This window comes from Saccostrea echinata, unplaced genomic scaffold (genome assembly GCF_033153115.1).
Source record: "Saccostrea echinata isolate AGI-Se365-2 ecotype Australia unplaced genomic scaffold, CSIRO_AGI_Sech_v1 ptg000006l, whole genome shotgun sequence".
NCBI lineage: Eukaryota > Metazoa > Mollusca > Bivalvia > Ostreida > Ostreidae > Saccostrea > Saccostrea echinata.
The window spans coordinates 8,431,345-8,455,962 of NW_026889755.1; the positions used below are offsets into that span (position 1 = coordinate 8,431,345).

General features: G+C 35.2%; 1 protein-coding gene across 1 annotated transcript; it reads right to left on the reverse strand.

Moving 5' to 3' along the window:
- Nucleotides 1–7,640: 7,640 nt before the first annotated feature.
- On the reverse strand, nt 7,641–20,134 carry LOC133180331 (CD209 antigen-like protein C). Its single transcript, XM_061314878.1, has 6 exons — nt 20,096–20,134; nt 19,708–19,753; nt 19,460–19,603; nt 18,904–18,983; nt 8,479–8,566; nt 7,641–7,900 (listed from the first exon to the last, which is right to left on the reverse strand). The coding sequence occupies exons 1-6, from the start codon at nt 20,132–20,134 to the stop codon at nt 7,641–7,643; spliced, it is 657 nt and encodes a 218-aa protein (XP_061170862.1).
- Nucleotides 20,135–24,618: the final 4,484 nt, after the last annotated feature.

Consider the following 24,618-nt stretch of genomic DNA (forward strand, 5'->3'; position numbering starts at 1 on the left):
GAAGAAGATTTTTAAAATATTTCCTATATATTTCTATGTAAAACTTTGATCCTCCATTGTGGCCCCGCCCTACCCCTGGGGGTCATGATTTGAATAAATTTGAATCTACACTACCTGAGGATGCTTCCATATAAATATGACCAATCAGGGCTTTGCTGTTCTTGAGAAGAAGATTTTTAAAGATTTTTCCTATATATTCCTATGTAAAACTTTGATCCTCCATTGTTGCCTCGCCCTACCCCCAGGGGTCATGATTTGAACAAACTTGAATCTACACTACCTGATGATGCTTCCATATAAATATGGCCAATCAGGGCTTTGCTGTTCTTGAGAAGAAGATTTTTAAAGATTTTTCCTATATATTTCTATGTAAAACTTTGATCCTCCATTGTGGCCCCGCCCTACCCCCAGGGGTCATGATTTGAACAAACTTGAATCTACACTACCTGAGGATGCTTCCACATGAGTTTCATCTTTCTAGGCCCTGTGGTTCTTGAGAAGAAGATTTTTAAAAGATGCTATTAATTTTTCACTAATTCTTTATTATCTCCCCTTGAAAAAGGGCGTGGCCCTTCATTTTAACAAACTTGAATCCCCTTCACCCAAGGATACTTTGTGGCAAGTTTGGTTGAAATTGGCCCAGTGGTTCTTGAGAAGAAGTCGAAAATGTTAAAAGTTTACAGACAGACAGACAGACAGACAGACAGACAGACAGACAGATGGACGGACGGACAGACAGACAGACAGACGGACGCCGGACAAAAAGTGATCAGAAAAGCTCACTTGAGCCTTCGGCTCAGGTGAGCTAAAAAGAGAGCGAGGATAGGTACACGTCACGGCAGGTGCGTGTCGTGCACCACGTGGTTGGAGGTAGCAGGGCAATTCGTGCCCAGTACCTCCAAGACCACCACAACTTTATCTCCCATAAATCACATAGAATATATATGGTACATCAGTAGATACTTTTGCTTATTAACCACAGTTACCTGGATACAAACCTCACCGTCTTCACATTTTTGTTTTGATGCAGTTGTGACGAGTCATGACGTCATCGAAACTCTCTGAGAAAACTTATTAATAACAATATTATGAAAAAGAGAATGTTTTTATATTGAATTAAATTTAAGAATGTTTTCTTATGTTTCTTACGTTCTTAAAATTCTTTTTAAAAGTTAAAATCGTTCTAGAAATAGATAAACTATTACAGAAATAATACTTTGTCTGAATGTAAAACACCCTAGCGTGAAGAGTTATTGTTCTTTGTAACCATATGTGTAAAAATGAACAAATAAGTTAAAGATATAGAGCTCTATTTAATTTGTAGAAAGTTTTATTACACAATTAAAATCGCTGAATAAAATTATTTATTTTCAAATTAAATACACTCAATCCGCAATTTTAATCATTTAAAAATGTCTTTTTTCCCTGGGGATTTCATTAAAAACTAAAATTTATTCCTTTTGTACATTTCATATATATATATATATATATATATATACTTCTGAATGTGTTTTGTAATTGGAGAAACTGGTACTGCGCCAGTGTAAGAAACGAACTGCACATGTAGCAGTAGAAGTTGCGTTCATAACTCTCATTGTTTCTCTTCCCTTTAATTTTAGTTTAACAGAATTGTAACCAACTTTAACCTTGGCCTTAACTTTTGAACAGTCGGTGCTAGGGCTTTCATACTTCACATATGTAGTCTATGTGAAAGACCTTTCTCTTGAAACCAACAACTTTGACCTTGACCTAGAAGTTTGACCTACTTTTGAAAAACATTAACCTTGGTCATAACTTTTGAACAGTTTTTGCTAGGGCTTTCATGCCTCACATGTGTAATCCTTGTGACAAGACCTTCCTTTAGATACCAACAATTATAGTTCATTGACCTTGATTACCTTGACCTTGGAGTTTGACATACTATTGGAAAACTTTAACCTTGGCCTATACTTTTGAACAGTTGGTCCTAGGGCTTTCATTCTTCACATGTGTAATCCTTGTGACAAGACCTTTCTTTAGATACCAATAATTATAGCCCTTTGACCTTGACCTTGGAGTTTGACCTACTTTTGAAAACTTTAACCTTGGTAATATCTTTTGAACGATTGGTGTTAGGGCTTTCATATTTCACATGTGTATTTCTTGTGAGAAGGCCTTTTTTACGGCACCATTAATTTTGACCTTGATGACTGACTTACTTTTGAAAAACTTTTCCATATCTTTTTCAATGGTTGCTGCTAGGGCTCTCATATTCCTTGGGACAAGACCTTACTTTGGGTACCAACATATTTGATTTGCCTTTGAGAAAGTTTAACCTTTGCTACAAGTTGCCATACGGGGGCATCAGTGTTTCACAAACACATCTTGTTAAGTTTAAAAATCATTCCCTTATGCCATACCTTATCAAAAGCTTTGGAAATGTCACAAAATATAAAGCGTATATATCTGTCTTTGCGTAGGTTTGACATAATATTATCATAGGTTTTATCTATCTGGTAAACAGTAGAATCCCCAGGTTGAAAGCCATATTGGTACTTAGACAATATATCATGTTCCTTAATGTGATGAAACTGATTTAACGTCAGTTTCATGAGAATGATTTTTAAATAAACGTTTTATTGCAAGTATGTAATATCTGACTCTTATTTTTCTTGAGCATATTTAGGTACGGAGTATTGCAGATATTTTCATATTTTATTTGTTTATATTTTATTCTCTTTTACGCACTTTCAACAACAATTATTAAACACCGTCAAATTGTACCTTTAGTGTTTAAAATAATAAATCGTTTTAAACAGCTTAAGAAAAAGAGATCTAAAAAGTATCTACTTTAATTTAATTTTATCCTATTGAAAAATTTGTGTGCTCTTACCGTGACAAAAATAGTTTATCCTTTTAAGTCTAGTTCACGTATATATATATATGATAGGGGTGGATGGTTTTATTCATCTTTGGCCATTTGAATAATCTTAATAACAACAATGAACCGTCTATGTGGTGTTACCCATTTTATGTTTGGTTTACCAAAAGGAAGAAAAAATATACATCATACATATATATAAAATATATAAGAATATAGATGGAATGCAATTAATGTGCCAGACTCTTTAGCACATTGTTAAAGAATAGAAATACAGTCCAAAATGGTTGGGATATGATGTTAAGTATGCTATATCCACTTTCTGTACAGCATAGTGTCATTTACATTGTGAATCAGGTAAAGTCTGTTTTTGATTTTGTTTTTCATTAATAGCCAAACATTCTCGATAGGGCTCAAATCGGGAGACTGTGGAGGCCAACTTATCTGTTGAATTCTGTTCTGATGTTTCCAATTTTCAGATTCATTGGATCGATGACATGGGGAATTATCATCTTGGAAGTCCCATGTGCTTTTACTAAAATGTTTAACAACAACCTGCCAAATATTGTCATCAAGTGTTTGGATATATTTCTTTGAGTTCATATTTCTATTTATGAATGCTAAACTTCCTACCCAATAGTAGGTGATACATCTCCATACCATTATTTTAATAGTAGCAGACGAACATTGGTGCAAAGTGGCCCAAACATTCAGGTCTCCTTTTTTCAGATGACTTCCTCCATACTTTAAATTTTCCGTCAGGTTTAATAATAACCATCATTTCATAGGTAAACATCACTTTTTTCCACTGATTACTGACATTCCAATGTAACTTCCCTCTGCACAAAGCTATGCGTTTCGTTTTGTTTACGTTCTGAATTCCTATAGACTTCCGAGAAGATCGCCTCGTATAGCCCATGGAGTGAAGGGCCCTTTGTACTGTGCGACAAGAAACTTTAACCGCTGTACTGTTGTAGAATTATGCCGTTATATCCTTTAAAGTTGTCCTACGAGAATTTTTTAACAAGTCGAGAAAGTGTTCGTTCTTCTCTGGCATAAACATATCGGGATCTTCCCTTTCGTGGGTAATTTCCTGTCTCCACATTCTCTCCATCGCTTTAAACATTTCGAAATTGTATACGTGTTTATGTTTAAAAATTCTGAAATTTCTGATGCCTTGTGTCCACTTCCTATATATTGTACGATCACATTTTTTGTGTCGTCTGATATTTCATTGCCGTGTTTTGCCATTTTGTAAACAAGGAAGGAGAGTAATAACAAAACCAAATTCGCTATTGAAAATTAAAACCCAGTAAGCGTTATTTCCCTTTGATCATGATAAAATCGGTAAGATATCATTAATCTTTCTACAACATTACTTCGAAGTTTTGAAGCGGGGCTTGTAATTTCGCGCCATTAAAAACGTTAACTCATTTAAGCACTACGCTGTATATACATGATATATTTTTCTCATTGGATTTTGCAATAGCGATAATTATATGACCGCGTAGTTTGGGTCCAATAATATGACGTTTAACGGGTAAGACGGAATGTTGGCAGGGAAATGAGTGGCGCTGTGGTCCGGAAGTAGTAAAGCCATATTCCTAGGGCTCTTCCCAAAAACAAATATCAGAGTATAAAGAAACGACGTATATGGTTTCTGAATTTATTAACAAGTTTCAATGAAGAACATTAATAACATGGAACAATAATTTTCAAAACAGTAACCAATCGGATATGACCATTGCCTCTAAACTGTCCAGTAGACATGGTAAGAATATGAAAGGGAACGAATGGGGCTCGGCCGGTAGTACACACGGTGTCCGAACTGTCCAGTAAAATGTGACAACGGAATTTTAGGGGACTTGAACAATGAGTTTAAAATGACAGGTGTTGACAATGTTTGTTTGTTTAACGTCCCTCTCGAGAATTTTTCACTCACATGGAGACACCACCACTTGCCGGTGGAGGGCTACAAATTTTTACCTATACTCGGCACTTAGGGCCATTGAGCAGTGAGGGATCTTTATCATGCCAGCACCTACTGCGACACGGTACCTCGGTTTATACGGTCTCATCCGAAGGACCGGTCTCCACGTCCCACACTGGGACTTGAACCCGCGACGTAAGGATCAACTCCTTACTCCGCGACTATAGAGCAGACGCTCTAACCAGTGCACCACGTGGGCGACGGTGTTGACAATGAGTAAGTGTTAGAGATACAGATTATCAAATGCTTTAATGGCATGGACATAAAGAACACCGATACATGTAATTAAATAAGTACATTATAATTGTATAAGCGATCAAAAAGGCCCTTGGGAATTAACACTCTGCCCCTTATTTGTCCGACAAATGTAAATCAGCAAATCAATGAGGAATGAGAAAGATCTGTAAAATGCTAATTTAAAAACCAAATAATTTAAGAATATTTAATTTCAAATTAAAACCAAAAAATAAAATATAACATTTAAAGTCCAAAATGAATTCAGAGTAAATCAGTCATAGGCAAAATGTACGTGTGTTATACAAATGGAGAAGAAATATGAAGAAAGTTGGAAAGTTATGATGTTTTAAGTTTAAAAAGATGTGCACAAAAGCCAGTTAACAAAAAAGGGGCAGAAGTAGAAATGTATTTTTTTTTTAACTCAACATATGATAAAACAAGTATAAACAATTTTGACTAACAAGATGAACGTAATTTAGGAAAATACAGGATAATACCGTAGAGATATAATGGCCATTATTACTTCAAAAGGAATGGATAAATATCAGTAACTTGTTATTTTATGCATGGTAGATGTCTTTTAGAGCCTTTCAATTGTAATTAATTAATTTTTTGAATAGCTTAGGAACAGAAAAACGAAGCTACAAGTAGATCTTTATTTTAGAAAGTTTATTATCATTGTCTTTTGACCAAAGGAATCGATCATAGTGACAATCCTGCCTTCAAAAATCTTTGATTCTATTTTTTTTCTGCCCCTTGATGTTTTGAAGCATTCACATATAGATATCATTAATTTTTATTTGACCATCTTTCAATCCTCATATGCATCAAATCACTTTCAATTCGTAACAAAGCGTCAAAGATTAAAAAAATATATATATAATTAATCTGCTGTCAGTGAAATAATGCCTTTAAATCGATTTCATTGATCCAGTACAGGCTTATACTTAAAATAGTCTGATTTTATATAGATAAAGAACAAGATGATTAGGATTTGAAATATTTTCCTGTACGTCAAATGTTTACTACGTACATGTACCACCATTTACCTTTTAGAATGAAAAAAAAATAGGCAGAACATGTTTATGTTGATATTTCTTACCTACATTTTTGGTAAAGTTGAGTGCATAGAGCAAACATTTTAGATTTGTTTTGTTTGTTTGTTTGTGTGTTGTTTAACGTCCCTCTCAAGAATTTTTTCACCCATATGGAGTGTTCGTATTCCCGCAATAGAGGAGGGAAGGATGATATTGATTTATCCATAAATGATCTGGTCCACGCTTTAAAACAATGTTGGTTCTCTTTGTTCAAATATTTGATGCTCTTTCAAAGCCCTCCTGAGATATTTGTGCAGCAGCAAATAAATAAGAGGTTGTTTTGATGTTTCGAAGTTATTCATAGTTTGTAACTTCCCAAAGTCTTGTCAGTGTTGCTTTGCAAAAGACTGGAATGGTTGCGGTGTCTGTTTGAGTGATGGATCAGTCATTTTTTGTTTGTTTGTTTGTTGTTTAACGTACCTCTCGAGAAATTTTCACTCATACGGAGACGCCACCACTTGCCGGTGGAGAGCTGCAAATTTTTACCCATACTCAGCACTTAGAGCCATTGAGCATTGAGTGATCTTTTTTGTGCCAGCATCTACTGCGGGACGGGACCTCGGTTTATACGGTTTCATCCGGAAGACCGGTCTCCACGTCCCACAGTGGGATTCGAGCTCCTTACTCCGCGACTCTACAGCAAACATTCTACCCACTGCGCCACGCGGACGACCTTAATTCATTGTGAGGAAAAGGTATTATTTAGTGCTACAATGTCAAACGTTTTGATATTATTTCGTGATTTTAAATATTCCTAAACTATTCGGGAGTGAGAATTAATATTTGACTTACACCACTTCTTAAAAATGTAGCATAGTCGTGATAAGTCCCTGAATCAAAGCCATTGGGTCTTGTAGGGGGAAAAATCAAAGCTGGATGACCTTTATCGGACCCATAGTGCATAATTTGACGACTAGTTTAATGAAAAAAGGAAGGATAAATGATAAACGTAGTTTGCTTTTCAATTTTCTATAAAAATATTCTATCAGGAATAATTCAGCTAGTTACTTTTTTTAGTTTTCTATCACGAGGTCTGTTTACTCAAAAATAAAATCTAAAAGAGAAAGAGAGTTCTCCATAGTTCACTACAGAAATTCCCTACTCAAGGTTACTAATTATATTTCTATTTTTCAGAAATATTTTTCTTCAATTTTTTCCCTTGCGAAAGTCAGCTTTAACAGATAACAGAAACATACGCATAAATCGCACCTTTTTATTAACCGACTGAGTGAAATATTGACCATATATGAAATGAAATGATTTATTTTATTTAATAAAAAATAAATTTATACCAACTCAAAGTATTGCCTCAATATTCTGAAGAAATACGTTCATTTTAAATAGTTCGATAAAAGTAATATGAAAAAATATTAGAAAATCCTTACCCCCGGTAAATGTTTGTAAAATTTATCCCTGATAAAATTAGAAAAGTGGAATGTAACCATAAGCATTGCACCTAGAAAACATGGGATTTTTCACATATAAATGAATTAAGAAAGGAACATGACCTATCGTTCCATTTGCCGCTTCTTAATAGATCAATACAATCTCTCTTTACAGCTAATTCGGGATAACCGACGCTCGGTTCGTTTAGATGCCAATAAGTAAAGTTCATGGTCACGTTTGACTGGTTCCAACCGTATTGGCCCTCAATGTTAAGATCATTTCCGCCCGTCCAGGCGCTACAGTCGGAAAATACGTTCAAGGAACAGGTGCCTAAAATGATTAATCAGACTTTGTAGATCAATTTTATTTCGGCAGGCCACAAAATAGGTATTCCAGCGAGGCATAGAAAAGAACGAATCAAATAGCATGAATATTTCAATACTTTGACTTTTACATATACAAGTATCCTCACTTATTTTGAAAATTCATTCAACACATGAACTTCAACGCTTCATGCGGGATATTTATGATGAAGCGCGTTTCATGTAATATGCCGGCGTGAAGGGTCGTAGTGCATGTTCTCGTGTATCTTCAAAATATTTAAGCCCATGTCGTAAATAAAGCACGAAAAATATGTGTGCATTGGTAGTTTTAAAATTCTGTGTGGATTATATATACATTGCATGTTTAAAAAATATAGTATAGGCATTACAAATTCAATTTGAAGAAATTGGGACATTGTTATATTTGTAAAAAAATCATGCCCCTTTTAAAATTGATTGTCTCTTCTTTGCCCTTATCGTCAAGTTGTTGCTGTGCCATGAGGCATTGCTTAGTATGATTTATACTGCATTACTGTAAACTATTTTCTATACTAATAAAGACATACGCTTCTTTCAGAGGCTTACCCTTCCTAAGGAATGTCACAGCAAGCCACTCTGATTCTTCTTCGCTGTCAATCACAACCAAGTGAGAACACCTTGACACACACTCCGTCTAATGGTCAAAAATAAAAAATAATTTCATAGGATATCCAAACTCTAGTGAAAGTAGAGTTTTGTTATACCTTCTTTTGCCATTTTAGGTTCAAATTAATTTGATACGTAGTAAGATAAGAGTATAGACTCGAGGAGAAGAAGAGCATTGCCTTGTTTTATAGGAAGAATCAGGGCGGGGGGGGGGGGGGTCCCGAGCCAAATTTTCGGCTATGCAAGTACGTATATCCGAAATATCAAAATAGCATGTATTTACCTAGGCATTTAAATGTGAAGAGTACTTGTAGTCTAGTCCTGATGTTTAAAAAGAAGGCTAGAAATAAGTTTTAACGGCAAATAATTATTATTTGATCCAGCATAGTTTATAAACCTATTTCGAGCTGAATCCGAAAAAAATACGCTGACTGTAACATATATATGTATTAAAGTACAAGTTAATGAAATAAGAATAATTTTATGTACGATCTATTGATGTATGTTGGTCTCGTTCTGGAATAAATTAAGAAAGCACTCAACACGTGGTTCTGCATTTTAATGACTCTTATACCCACAATCTGATTATGAAACATGGTGTCAGAAGTGTGTAAAATGCTTGATTGACTGACCATTCTACGAAAGCGAACGGTAAGACAATCTGAGACAATTTCCATTGTGCATACATACATTGTTTGTGAGTCGCTTCGAGGAAATTCGAACTGTTCACAATGCCTAGCGAAGACGAGGGACAAAACAATGTTATTTTGAACTCTAACCCCATTATACTGAACATTCCTTTCCCCAGAGCACTGGATATGAAGGGAGATTTGGCTAATAATTGGAAACACTTTAAGACAGTGTGGAAAAATTATGAAGTAGCCACTGGACTACACGAGAAGGATGATAAGTTGCGGTGCGCGACATTCCTAACGTGTATGGGGTCAGATGCACTCCGTGTGTTTGATGGGTTAAAATTCCAAAATGCTGAGGATAAGGAGAAAATTGATGAAGTAATAAAAGCAATGGAAGAGTTTTGTGTAGGACAGACCAATGAAATATTTGAACGTTACACTTTTAATAAGCGAGACCAAGAACCAAATGAGACCATTGATGCGTACATAGCCGTGTTGAGAACTCTAGCCAAAACATGCAAGTATGACGCGCTTGAGGATGAAATGATTAGAGACCGGATTGTCCTAGGTGTTCGAGATAACAGCACACGCAAGAAACTCTTACAGGAAAAGAAGTTGGACTTGCAGAGATGCATAGATATTTGCAGAGTAAATGAGAAAACAGCTTCACAGTTAAGAAACATTGAAGATGTGCAGTATGTGAAAAGTAAGCCACATAAAGGTAAACTTCCAAGTAACAAGGAAAAGGGACATAAAGTTCAAGGAGCATCAGGGAGTAAAGTGAAATACGAGACTGATCAATTTCCGCTATGCAAGTATTGTGGAAATAAACATGCACCAAGGAAGGAGAAATGTCCAGCTTATGGAGCTATGTGCAAGAACTGTGGAAAATCTAACCATTTTGCCAAAATGTGTAAAGCCACAAAGGTCAGGAGTCGACAAAGGCATGTTCATGAAGTACACACAAGCCAAGGCTTTGACTCAGATGACTCATCAGATGAAGAATTTGTTTTGACAGTAGGGCACATGAATGAAAATAACAGCGGTGATGAACATAAATAAAAAACTTGTTGAATTCCAACTTGACAATGGATCAACTGTTAATATCCTACCAAATCACATTTACACCAAACTTTGTGATGACCCAACAGGAGACAAGTTGAGAAAATCAAATGTGACACTTATTATGTTCAACAAAAGTGAAACAAAGACTCTTGGAAAAGTGCGTTTGAGTATAAGAAATCCGAGAAATCAGAAAAAGTACAACTTAGAGTTTGAGATTGTTGAGGGCAAACAGCTTCATGCAATTCTAGGGATCAAAGCTATCCAAGCAATGGACCTCATCACAGTAAACCATAAGGAGTTCCTTTCCAAACATGAGGTACAGGAAGAAGTAGTAACAGAAATTGTAGACATTCAAAAGGAGATGGAGACCAAATTCAAATCGGTGTTTGAAGGACAAGGCAAACTGGATGGAAAATTAACATTGGAAGTAGACCAAAATGTCAAACCGGTAAAAATGCCGGCAAGAAAGGTACCACTCGCTATCAAAGACAAACTGAAACAAGAACTAGATAGACTAGAACAGTTACAGATCATCAAGTCAGTTAATACTCCTACTGACTGGATCTCAAGTCTTGTCGTTGCACCCAAATCGAATGGAAGGATTCGGCTATGCATTGATCCCAGACCATTGAATCAAGCTCTGAAAAGAAACCATTACCCTACTCCACTAATTGAGGACATGCTTCCAGATTTAGGCAAGGCACGTATCTTTTCTGTAGTTGACGCACGAGATGGATTCTGGCATGTAGTTATGGATGAGCAGAGCAGCTATCTTACCACATTCTCAACGCCGTGGGGAAGATACAGATGGTTGAGAATGCCATTCGGGATATCGCCTGCTCCCGAAGAGTTCCAGAGACGCATGGAAGAAGCGTTAGAAGGACTTGATGGCATCAAACCTATTCATGATGACATATTGATCTATGGATGTGGAGACAATGACAAGGAAGCTCATGAAGACCATGATCGCAAGTTGAAAGCCTTGCTCCAGAGATGTTTAGAGAGAAACATTAAACTGAACAAGGAGAAGATGAAACTGAAAGTAGACTCAGTCACTTACTTAGGATTTGTCATTTCTAAAAATGGCCTGTGTATAGATCCCCAGAAAGTGAAAGCAATACAAGAGATGCCTACTCCTCAGGACAGACAGGGAGTACAGAGACTTCTAGGGATGACAAACTTTGTTCAACGGTTTGCGCCACAGCTTTCTGAAATTACGGCACCTTTATGAAGTCTTCTTAAATCTGACACACATTTCAGATGGGATGAAGATGTCCATGGTAAAGCATTCAAGGACGTGAAAACTGTTTTGTCTAATACTCCAGTGTTGAGATTCTTTGATGAGCATAAGGAGCTAGTTTTGCAGTGTGATGCATCTGAATCGGGCCTTGTAGCTTGCCTACTTCAAGAGGGACACCCAATAATGTATGCATCAAGATCACTAACAGAGACTGAATGCAATTATGCTCAGATTGAAAAGGAGCTACTAGCAGTTGTCTTTGGAATGGAAAGATTTGAGAATTATACTTATGGTAGACACATTGTTGTAGAGTCGGATCATAAGCCACTTGAGATTATACACAAGAAGAATTTACACAATGCACCAAAGAGACTACAAGGGATGTTGTTGAGACTTCAAAAATTTGACTATGAAGTACTCTACAAAAGAGGTACTGAAATGTACTTTGCAGACACTTTATCCAGAGCATATCTTAAAGCTCAACCAGAGGACCTAGAAGAAAAGGACCCTGTGGAAGTACACAATGTAGATTATAAGGAGTATCTACCAGTGTCCGAGCAACGTATTGTGGAAATCAGGAAGGCAACAGAAAGAGATGAAACAATGGATAGGCTAAAAGGAGTGATTAAGACTGGATGGCCTGAGACGAGGGCAGAAGTTCACACAGACATTCAGACATATTTTCCATTTCGAGAGGAACTTGTAGTTCAAAATGGACTCATTTATAAGGGAGAACGGATTGTAGTTCCCACAGAAATACGCAGTCACCTTCTTGAAAGGATCCACAACTCTCACATAGGGATTCAAGGATGCCTACGAAGAGCTAAAGAGAGCCTGTACTGGCCAAATATGGCTAAAGACATAGAACTGTTTATAAGTAAATGTGAAGCTTGCAACATGTATGCAAATGATCAAGTGAAGGAACCAATGATTAGTCACGGAATTCCAAATCGACATTGGCAAGTCATTGCATGTGACTTATTTGAGTGCCAGAGCAAAGACTACTTGATTACAGTAGACTACTACTCAGACTACTTCGAGGTTGACCGCCTTCACAGTAAAACTGGTAGTACCATAATCAGCAAATTGAAAGCTCACCTTGCAAGACATGGGATACCCGACACTCTAGTTTCGGACAATGGACCACCATTCAATAGTCAGGAATTTGCTGAATTCTCTAGAAAATATGAATTCAACCATGTAACTTCTTCACCAAATTATGCGCAATCCAACGGTAAAGCTGAGAATGCTGTGAAGATTATAAAACGCCTGATAAACAAGAGTGTTGCTGATCAGAAAGATCCATACCTAGCATTATTAGACCTTAGAAACACACCCAGCCAGGATATAGGATATTCTACTGTACAGAGGATCTTCGGGAGGAGAACAAAGACTTTATTACCTGTCTCAGAAAACATGCTCAAACCCCGGTATGCTGACAAAGTCAAAGAACAACTTTACTATAGAAAAGGAAGAGAAACACATTATTACAACAAAGGAGCCAAAGAACTGCCACCATTACACGAAGGAGATGTAGTTCGCGTACGACCTAAAGGAAATGAGAAGTCTTGGAAGAAAGCTATTGTTCAAGGACAAGTAGACATACGTTCGTACAATATCAGGACAGAAGATGGACGAGAATACCGCCGAAACAGACGACATTTGAGGACAAGCAAAGAAACTTTTGCTAGAGAGTTGTCTCCTATGCCAAAATTAGAGATAAACTCAGATCCTTCTCCAAACAATGGTTCGTCAAACACGGTATCTGAGAAACCAAGAACAACTAACCATGATCCTTTACCGAAGTCTCCTGTGAAACCAATTCGACCTGTTAATGGACCAAATATAACTTTTGACAAACCCAAGCTAATTCAAGCTGATCCATCTGTTGTTATTACCAGGAGTGGTAGAGTTGTGAAAACACCAAAGCGCCTCCAAGAATGAAGTGTTTGATTCTGTTAGGTCACACAGATTGTGTCTAAGGGCATAATAATCCCTTGTCTGTGTGTTACTAGGTGAAGCCTGGTTCATGTATATATGTTTACTTAGTTTTAGGTTGTGATCTATGTTCAATTTCTAGTCATTTTAAATATCTAGTCAATTATTGTTAATTTCATGTATAAAATGAGTGCGAGTTTATTGGAAATCACCCCATTGACTTTATTGAACTGAAAGGACTTTAGTGACTTTATGGATTTGATTCTTTTGGAATATTGTATAAATCTTAGCTAAGAAAGGGGGATGTAACATATATATGTATTAAAGTACAAGTTAATGAAATAAGAATAATTTTATGTACGATCTATTGATGTATGTTGGTCTCGTTCTGGAATAAATTAAGAAAGCACTCAACACGTGGTTCTGCATTTTAATGACTCTTATACCCACAATCTGATTATGAAACATGTTGACCATCTTGAAAGTGTTGTTAATTAGGTCAAAATGGCTACTGTGTGAATTTCTTTAAGTACTCATACTGCTTAAGTCTGAGTCGTTTTGCAGAGAAAAAAAAACTGCTGCTCACGTTTATCAATTATTAAAATAATGATTAACTATTCAGGGCATTGTTGTTAGCGACTTATGGTTTTTACCGACATGGATCTTTGTTTGATGACTTCTGTTAATGCGACAAACTTTTGATGGCTTCTTACAGGAACCTATACGTATCACCATGCTTCTTAGTATAAACAGATATTAATATTATACCATTATTGCCGTTTTGAGGTCAAAAATATGATGACGCTACGTGAAGAGTGCAGTACAAAGGGCGAGATGAAAAGTGTACTTCGCAGGGTCGTTAACTAATCTTATTGACAAAAAAAGCAATTATTGTTTTTATAATATGATTAAATGATACAAACTCGTTAAGCAGAGCATGTCATCTTTATTGTATACATTTGTTGAGTCGCCCGCGTGGCGCAGTGGTTAGAGCGTTGGCACTAGAGTCGCAAAGTAAGGAGTTGATCCTTACGTCGCAGGTTCGAATCACACTAAGGGACGTGGACACCGGTCCTTCGGATGAGACCGCATAAACAGATGTCCCGTTTCACAGCAAGTACTGGCACAAAAATGATTCCTCAACGCTCAATGGCTCTAAGGCATTTCAAGGTTAACTCTATGTTTAACGTCACCTCTAAAGTTCAAAACCTACGAGGGAGGGAGGGAAAAAATAAGCAAACAAAACTTTTAAACATTTGTGAATTTATTCAAATTAACCTATTCAGTACGTTAAAACACTATTGAGTAATAAGAGTGTTGGATATGATTGGTTGAATGAATGTTGTTTTACGTCTCATTCGAGAATTTTTCACTCATATAGAGACGTCACCATACACCGGTGAAGGGCTTCAAATTTGTACCTTTACTCGACACTCAGGGCCATTGAGCAATGAGGGATCTTTATCGTGCCAACGCCTGCCGTGACATGGGGCCTCGGTTTTTAACGTCTAATCCGAAGGACCCGCAACTTTCACTTTAAAGTGCTGAGCGCATGGCGAAGGAACAGTTGCTACTCATTTTTTATCGACTTAGGTCAGTCGCGGCCGAGATTCGAACTCGCGACCTCCCGATCACGGAGCGACCGCTCTACCGACTGAGCTACCGTGAACAGTATATAGGATATGACATCTAAGTCTCATTTCCTACGCAGAGTTTTTCTTTAGTATGTATATTGGTTTGAGTACTTAAGGAACATTAATATTTCAAAAGCCTGCAATAATTCCTCTTATGTTGTTTGGGCGATAAATTTCTTTTTCAGAGCTTCGGAAATATTTACTTAATACACTTCACTCATGATGCGACGCCTATCAATAGAACCTTCCCTCAAGGTGTACAAAGACAGCTATGAGCTTAAAGAAATTGAAGAGAAGGAAAATTAACTGATTAAATAAATCATCTTAAAGTTGTGTTACGAAGACACCGTGTCCCTTAAGACGCTTTGAAAATTATTTAGGAAGAGCCCTGGAATTATGCCTCTGATTTCTTTCATATGCATACAAGGCAAGCACAATGCCAGGCATAGTGAAAGGCCCATATTTCCAGTCCAACGAAATGGATTGCATGTTCGTGGGTTTTTTTCTGCAAACTTATGAGTAGGCCATTGCAGAGAATTTTCCGAGATTTTATCATTTGCAGCTGCACAATCAGTTGTAGAATGGTGAGGTGGGATGAAAGTGTACCAAGTGTACAAAAATTTGCAAATATAAAATTCTGAACAAAGAAAAAAGTAGAGACAATAGATGGATAAAAACAGAAAATTTGAATTAAATGTAGAAACAGCTAAATTTTATGAATTAAAATGATAATATATGTTTGTTTGTTTGTTTTTTTTAATCATTTTTAGCTCTTCTGAGCCAAAGGCTCAAAGAGCTAATGCTATGGCCATTTGTGCGGTGTGCGTAAACTTTTTAGAATATGGGCCATAACTCAAGAACCCCTTGGCCAATTATTGTCAAATTTGTCACAAGGTATCCTTGGCCCAAGGGCTCCCTTTTATACTAAAACTGGGGTTGTGACCCTTTAACAAGGGGAGATAATTAGGAAAATAGAAACAAAAGTACTGGTTGCTAAAAAATCTTCTTCTCAAGAACCACTGGGCAGATTATAACCAAACTTACACAAAAGGATGAGGATATGTTGTAGATTAAAATTTGCACGGGGATTTACCCTGGGGCAAAGGGCGTGGTCTCAAGGTCACTTCAAAGTTGACGAAAAATTACATTTTATTAAAATGTTGATATTTTGCTTACTATAAGGACTAGGATCATCAAATCTTGTCAGTTGATGTATCTAAGGACCTCATATCATGTTGACTCAAAAGTAGGTCACGGTGACCTACTTTTTAAATTTTGCGGCCATTCTTTTTCAAAATGATTTAAAGGCATATTTTGAACAATTTAAGGCCTATGATCATCAAACTTTGTCAGTTGATGTATCTTGGGTCCTCAAAGTACGTCAACTAAAAAGTAGGTCACCTTGACCTACTTTTTGAATTTAATGGCTTATCTTTTTCAATACAATTAAGGTCATTAATTTGAATACCGAGAGGTTTAGAATCATTAAATCTTGTAAGATGATGCATCTTGGGGCCATAAAACATATTTATTAAAAAGTAGGTCACAGTGACCTACTTTTTGAACTTGGCAGGCATTTGATTTCAAAGCATTTTAGAGGCATAATTTGGACATTTTAAGTTCTATGATCATAAAACTTTGTAAGATGATGCATCTTGGGTCTTCAAAAAAGGTCAACTGAAAAGTAGGTCATCGTGACCTTCTTTTCAATTTATATGACTATAATTTAATATTTCAGGTATTAATTGGCTTAGAATCATCAAACTTTGTCAGTTGATGCATCTTGGGTCTTCGGAGTAGGTCGACTAAAAAAGTAGGTCACCATGACCTACTTTTGAAAATTTTTGGCTTTAATTAAATATATGGGGTACTAATTGGCTTAGAATCATCAAACTTTGTCAGTTGATGACTTTTGGGTCTTCGGAGAAGGTCGACTAAAAAGTAGGTCACCGTGACCTACTTGCAAAAATTTATGGCTTTAATTAAATATTTCGGGTACTAATTGGCTTAGAATCATAAAACTTTGTCAGTTCATGTGTCTTGGGTCCTTGGAGTGCAACAACTGAAAAGTAGGTCATGGTGACCTACTTTTGAAAATTTATGGCTTTAATTAAATATTTTAGGTACTAATTGGCTTAGAATCATTAAACTTTGTCAATTGATGCGTCTTGGGTCCTCGGAGTACAGCAACTAAAAAGTAGATTACGGTGACCTACTTTTAAAAATTTATTGCTTTAATTAAATATTTTAGGCACTTATTGGCTTAGAATCATCAAACTTTGTCAGTTGATGCATCTTGGGTCTTTGGAGTACGACAACTGAAAAGTAGGTCACGGTGACCTACTTTTGAAATTTTATGGCTGTTTTTAATATTTTTAGGAATTATTTGGCTTAGAATCGTCAAAATTTGTCAGTTGATGCATCTTTGGGAGTAGATTGACTGAAAAGTAGGTCATGGTGACCTACTTTTGAAAATTTATGGCTTTAATTAAATATTTCAGGTACTAATTGGCTTAGAATCATTAAACTTTGTCAATTGATGCGTCTTGGGTCCTCGGAGTACAGCAACTGAAAAGCAGGTTACGGTGACCTACTTTTAAAAATTTATGGCTTTATTTAAATATTTCAGGTACTAATTGGCTTAAAATCATCAAACTTTGTCAATTGATGCATCTTGGGTCCTTGGAGTACAACAATTGAAAAGTAGGTCACTTTGACCTACTTATAAAATTTTATGGTTATAATTTTAAGAAATATTTTAGGTATTAATTGGCTTAGAATCATCAAACTTAGTTGATGGGTCTTTAGAGAATGACAAGTGATAAGTAGGTCACCATGACCAACTCTCGGGTACTAATTGGCTTAGAATCATCTTGGGTTCTCAGAGTGTGAATTGGAATTTCAAGGGTTTATCTAAATATACAGGATACTTCGAGGGTTCAAATAGAAGTGATAGGTTGCACAGGTTATCAGAAGAGCGATTCAAGGCCCATGGGCCTCTTGTTATAGTTGCATTACACTCAATACGACATCCACTTATTCTATCTCCTATTTGAACGACATTAAGGAAGCTCTAAACACTGCATACTAAAGAGTACTATTTGTAGGGTAATTTTATTTAGTTAGAGTGATTTGCCCTTAGAAGGAAAATAGAATAAATGGGAATCTACATTTAATGACAAAATTGTTATGAATTAAAGTATTCTTAATGTTATGTTAGACTAAGATTAAGTTATTAAATACATCATTTACATTAATCTTTCCGATGTAAGTAAACAACACCGATTTCTGTTCACAGATAGTTCATTGTCTTTAAACATTTTTCCTGCAGAAATAGGGCAGGTACCCTATGTTGAAAATAAACTAGATACACTGAATATGTGCACCTTTATATGATATATTTTTCTCAAAGTCCAAAAAGCACGTTTGATTAGTGTTGAGAGCTTCCTTAAGAGATAATTAGATAAATATAGGTGTCCGCCATTTTGACCTTTTAGCGCCATTTCCATGAAGGCCAACATATTTTTTCCGGAATCGACATACTAAAATTAGATTAAAAAGCCTGTACATCTGTATGACACTTTTAGTATCCTATGTCCTAAATTAATGTATTAACGTATAGTTTTTCCCTTTGGAAATACTCTAAAGTCTCTTCATGGAGTCAAATTTTCGTGGTGTACGAAACAATACTGGTATGAGGGGACTTAAAATTGTAATTTAAAAAGCCTCAAAGTGCAGTATCAGTTCAGTATCAGAGATATGAATCCATGGGTCTCTTCATTTTTTATGAATAACTAAAGTTATATAAATTTCAAGCTATCAGCATTATCACGTTTTACAGCACTTGATTTACCTTAGCTCCCATCCACGTGACCTTTGTTTGACCTTCCAAATAGCAATGATTGTTGTATTCCGTCCAAGGGTGCGGGCAACCTGTTTATTATATCTCATTAATAATTAATTAACATCAACATTTAATACTTACGCTGATTTTTTTTATCATAAAAAGTACAACTTCACATAAAAAAAATGAATTGCAGGGATTCATATTTTAGGAAAAGAAAAGTTTTTCTTCTTTTTGGAAAATCTCTCATAATTCTTTAAAGTTCAGTTCCAGTTTCCCTACCTTAATGGCCACTGACATCAATATTTGAATCTACACAACATGGGGATTTCTTAACTTTATTAATTAGCCATATATCTCGGAGTAAAATAAAATAAGTCTGAGAATATGCTTCAATATCAATATGAAATAGACGCTTTGCTTTTGACAAAGTTTAACAATTTTTTTTTACCCTTTTCTCAGATTTAGACATGTGCAAGATGTATAAATCTTGATTACATGAGAATGCATTCATACGAAATCTAAATTAATTCAGTAATTCAATTTTATCGGAGAAGATGAATACCTTTTTTCCGTTTTTCATTATGGGATAATTTTTCTGAATTCTGGCTCCCCACATTCACCCATCCACCACACGCCCACATTCCCTCTCCCCAGCCCCACAGAAGTATGACATGAGATACTTGTAACAAGAATTGGAACTTAATATCTAAAAAAAATGTAGTTATTCTTCCATTAATGTAATATATTTACTCTTGTTGTTTCTTAGAATATTGTATTACTTCTTATATAAACTATTAGAAATATTCATACTTTTGATGACCCAATCCTTTTCCTTTGGGTCCAAAACTTTGGTGATCTGTTAGGAACAAAATTTTAAATTCATTTTTCTTCCCTACTCTTCACCCATTCATTAACGATAGACCTTTACTTTAACCAAAGCTGTTAAAAACTCCAAAAGGGATATTTTGATTTAATGTTACCCAACATTCATGAGACGAAAATTTAAAGAAAGCTCCAATGTCTGCTCGGTTTTTGTAATCCCACTCAGTCTCAATTAGAAGAGAACAAATTGTAAGCATGTTTGGACTTTGAAAGTAAATTGAAAAAAAGTTTTCTTTAGTCTCTTAAAAGATTAAATACGTAGCGGTCGCCATGATCTAATTTAGCATTTACTCGAACCATATACTGAAATTTTTACATCCTTTTTCTCATTTTCTACTCTGTTGTTCTCGATCATCTTCGTTATTTCTCAATTTGAATTCACTTTGAGTAAGAATGCATTTTGAAAGTTCGTTTTTATTCTGAAAAAGGTTTAGAAAATATAACACTTGTAAAGAAATGTGCATTAAGCTGATGATTCCGTAGATCTAATACCCATTATCTCACATCATAGTACAATTCATTTTTTTTTTTTTTTTTTCTTCTTCTTTCCATAATGAAAGACTATTTGAAATGCACTATGAGAATTTTGCTCAGTTCTGACCAGGTTTTTTTCATATCAAGAAATACTGTATTTGTATCCACATAATATTTCACTAGATGAAATCCCGCGCAAGCGCGGGGAATTGAATTTAAACCACTACCGACAGAAAATATATTGTAGTTTCTACTGGCGACCTACAGGCTTATAGAAGGAATACTTTGTTCAAAATCCCACAGGAAGTAAATGTACGTCTCCACTCCCATCCCCATCCCACTCCCTTTTTGTAAAATCTTGAAAAATAACAATATCATTTAATTGACATTTATTGTGAAACCTGTTATACAATGTTATGGATATTGTACTTCAGATGCTCTTATTTCATTTCCGCCAAGGATAAAAGTAGTGAATATGCACATTTTATTGAAAAATTGATTATTTTTTTTTTTTGGGGGGGGGGGGGTGTTCACAGGTACTTATCAATAAGTTACCCGGTACATACATATTTATATACCAAAACCCGAGTACCTGTGTAAAAATTAGCTGTTTAACGCCCTATGAATAGGCCGAGTATTTGATACAAAAGACTATTCAGGAAAAAAAAAAACTGAAATGTATTGATTAAAGCACAAAATTTTACAGCGTTATTTATATTTGAACAATACCTTACATTATTCATTAATTTTCTCTTTTCATGTAAGCAAGTTTATTACGAAGTACAAATTGTACTTCGGGTTCGTTGCCACGATGCTCTCAGTAAGGAAAATACAAATTTTACCGATAAATTTAAGAATTTTACCGATAAATTTATTAGAAAAACCTACTACATATATGTAATAGTTTTTCGATGTATAAATATATTCACAACTTATAGTGTTATCAATGATTTACCATTATTTCAATGACCATTCACACAAAAGCTTTTTTTTTTATGTTCATGCAGCTACAATCGCCTCGTTTTTCTTTTTAACATCGGGCTCGATGCTATATGATGTTCTAGAAACTTCCGTCAATATTAAGATCGGTGAATGACGAAAATAATTTGCACATTTCCCTTTTTAATCGGTTATCACAACTTATTTTTTTTATATCATTGAAATCAAGTTTTGATAGAATAATAAAGTGATGACGTTTTATGAAATAAATAAACGATTGCTTGTTGTCAGTTTCATTAAAAACTGCCAGTAACTTAGATCCGCCAACCGGAAACGCCACCGTACTCACGTTTTTGCTATTTCATGGCTGTTTATAGAAAATAAAAGTAGACTTTTTATTTAATGTGCGACACTTAATATGCGAGTGAAATCTAAATATAGTTTACGGACATCATCTTGTATATAGTGTATTGTTAGAGGAGTAAGTAAGAACTCTGGTGCACCCGTTTCGGAGTTTATTTGCAAAATTTATTAATTTATAAGTATAGATATATCATAAAAATATATCTGTATCTACGATGATATATTGTACAAGTGGAATACATTGCGATGTTTCTAATTTCACTATGTTCGCGATCAGAGTATTTTCCGCAAGAATTAAGCCATCGTGAAAAATTGTTGACCATTCAATTTACATATGTAGTATTCAATTACCAATAGACTTTTTTTTTTTATTTTTGTAAAAGTAAAATAGTAAATAATTGAAAATCATTAGGAAATCTGAATTAAATAACCATGCCGGGTTAAAGTTAGGTATTGGAAGTCTTTACTGAAATAACTCATCACAACTTTCTTTACTTAGGAATTAACAAAATTGCAAATGTATAGTAAAAAGAAATTCGGTGACCGTGACATTAAAACCCATGAAATGTACCAACATAAAAAATCCTGAAATATTAAACACGTGAAATTAAAGAGGTTTACAGTACACGTTTTTGGGGAATAACATGAGATAATTTAGCTGTGGAGTTTGATGTATCCTAGTTTTTATAAAACTGCAGTCAATAAAAACTAGGATTTTATATGCAAGGGCTTTATTTTCGCGTTCTCCTCGAGCCTTTTTTCTAATGAAAAATTTATTTTCTCGTATATATGTATAATACGTTCTATTTCCACTATGGAAGAGTTATACTTCTTAATGCGCTCTTTTGTAAAAAAAAAAAAAAAAAAAGTCGGAAAATGTACAAATCTCGAGGGATTTCTGGGACAAACGTAACATAAACATGTAAACAATATGTTGAATGTCGATGAACAAATCCTAACAAAATGCAAATGAAATATTTTATTGTTGTGGACTTTATATACATCAAGAGTAGGAATGACACCGATATCAATTTATATCTATTGTTGATCTTATGTATCTATTTATGGTATGGTACATCTAATACAAAACACATGCCTCGGATGATAAATTTAGGGTTCTCGCTCTCTTACATATGTCTTTTAGTTCTTTTATTCTTTAATTGGAATGACAAATACATTTAACATTTAAAATTGGATTGAGATTGACATGTTTTGTATTATCCGCAACGCCATGCCGTCCCAGTCAGGCGACCAAACGCGCCTCTAATTTTGAAGAGTTCACTAATGGAAATCAAACGTATTAAAGATTTTAAACAACAAAAAATTCAGGGGAAAATTGTATTTTTTTTAAATGCCAAATATAGTCCCACATGCACTGGTAGGCAAAACTTTTGTTCAAAAAGACAATGTGAGTGATTGCAATGTTAAAAGATTGATTGTATATTGTTTTACGTCCCATTCGAGAATTTTTCACTCATATAGAGACGTCACCATATACCAGTGAAGGGCTTCAAATTTTGACCTTTACTCGGCACTCAGGGCCATTGAGCAGTGTGGGATCTTTATCGTGCCAACGCCTGCCGTGACACGGGGCCTCGGTTTTTAAGGTCTCATCCGAAGGACCCCAATGTTAAAAGAACATTGAAAACACAAAAATAAGGCTCTGAATTCAAAGTGAAATGGATTGCACAGGTATCACAAAAATTTCATGATCAACAGTTACACTCCCGCCTCTGGAACTAAACAAAATATATCTCTATTTTATTCAAAACTTTAAGAAATCCACCTTATTGTGTACGCTTAAAACAATAGATACATCAAAACCTTTTCAAGTCCAATTTTGGGTGCTAGCGTGTGAAGGTCGTGGCGTAATGTAAGTGCTAATGATTAATTTGTCAGATGACTCATTAGGACCTAACATGATCAGTTAACAGACAAAAAAATATGAAATTGTCAATAACACATGAATCATAAAATCAGTAGAATTAATGAATAATGATAGAATATTTTATATACATACATATATATACGCAATATGTACTTACTTTTACGGTAGTGCCCAAACCCTGAATTTACCTGGAGAAGAGACAGGTGCCCTTTACCTCCCTCGGGAGAGAAGTATAATTGTACACATTGTCTGTTGTAATGATTGTAGAGTAACTCCATACAGCACTGATCCGCTGCACATAAAACTCCACATTTAGAGAGACTAATTCCTCCAGTGTAGGAATATGACTGATAGGAATTTGGGTTTTTATACAGGTCGACCTTAGAGTAATGCGCAAAATTTTTATCGCTTGCTGCTTGCATAAAAACTGAAATTAAAACTATAAAACTAAAATTTGATAGATACGCCATTCAAAGAAATGTCCTTCGTCTTCTTATTTGAAATTCAGAACATCTTAAATGTGTTGGGAATTATGTATCAAGAAGGAAAAGATAGAAAATCCTTTCTAGTACACTGATACTATAAATTAAATTGTAGCTCTCTATAAGCCAAAACACACTGGATTTACATTGTGTTTAACGCAGTTCCTGCAAAGAATGCTGATCTAGAGTCAATTCATGATACACCTGAACCAAGTATTGAATGAGATAAATCAATTTTTGGCTTTAGCATTGAACGTCAACACACATTATAGATAAATGTTATATCATATAGCTTAAGAAGCAAACCATATCTTGAGATAACACTAAGTGAATTTCAGATTTCAAAAATTATATAAATTAACAGCGTTTTTAAAAAAAATAGTTTTTCCTCCCTTCATGGTTACATTTTGTTTCAAATTATTTCATATTCTGAAATGCAAACCATTTACGAAGAATCACATTCATAGATGGTAAAATGATGGTTAAAAAGATGTGGCGACTACCACATATAATATATCATTATTTTAATTGCAATGTCTCAGGTCCTTGATATTGTTTTCCGCCCAACGAAACATCAAATCTTCTTAATAAGACGTGTACTGGTTTTGACACAAATACGTTGTTTAATATTATGTCATTAGAAAGCTGTAAATTGCGGCTGCTTCTTGGCATACGATGCTTGTTCGAAATGTC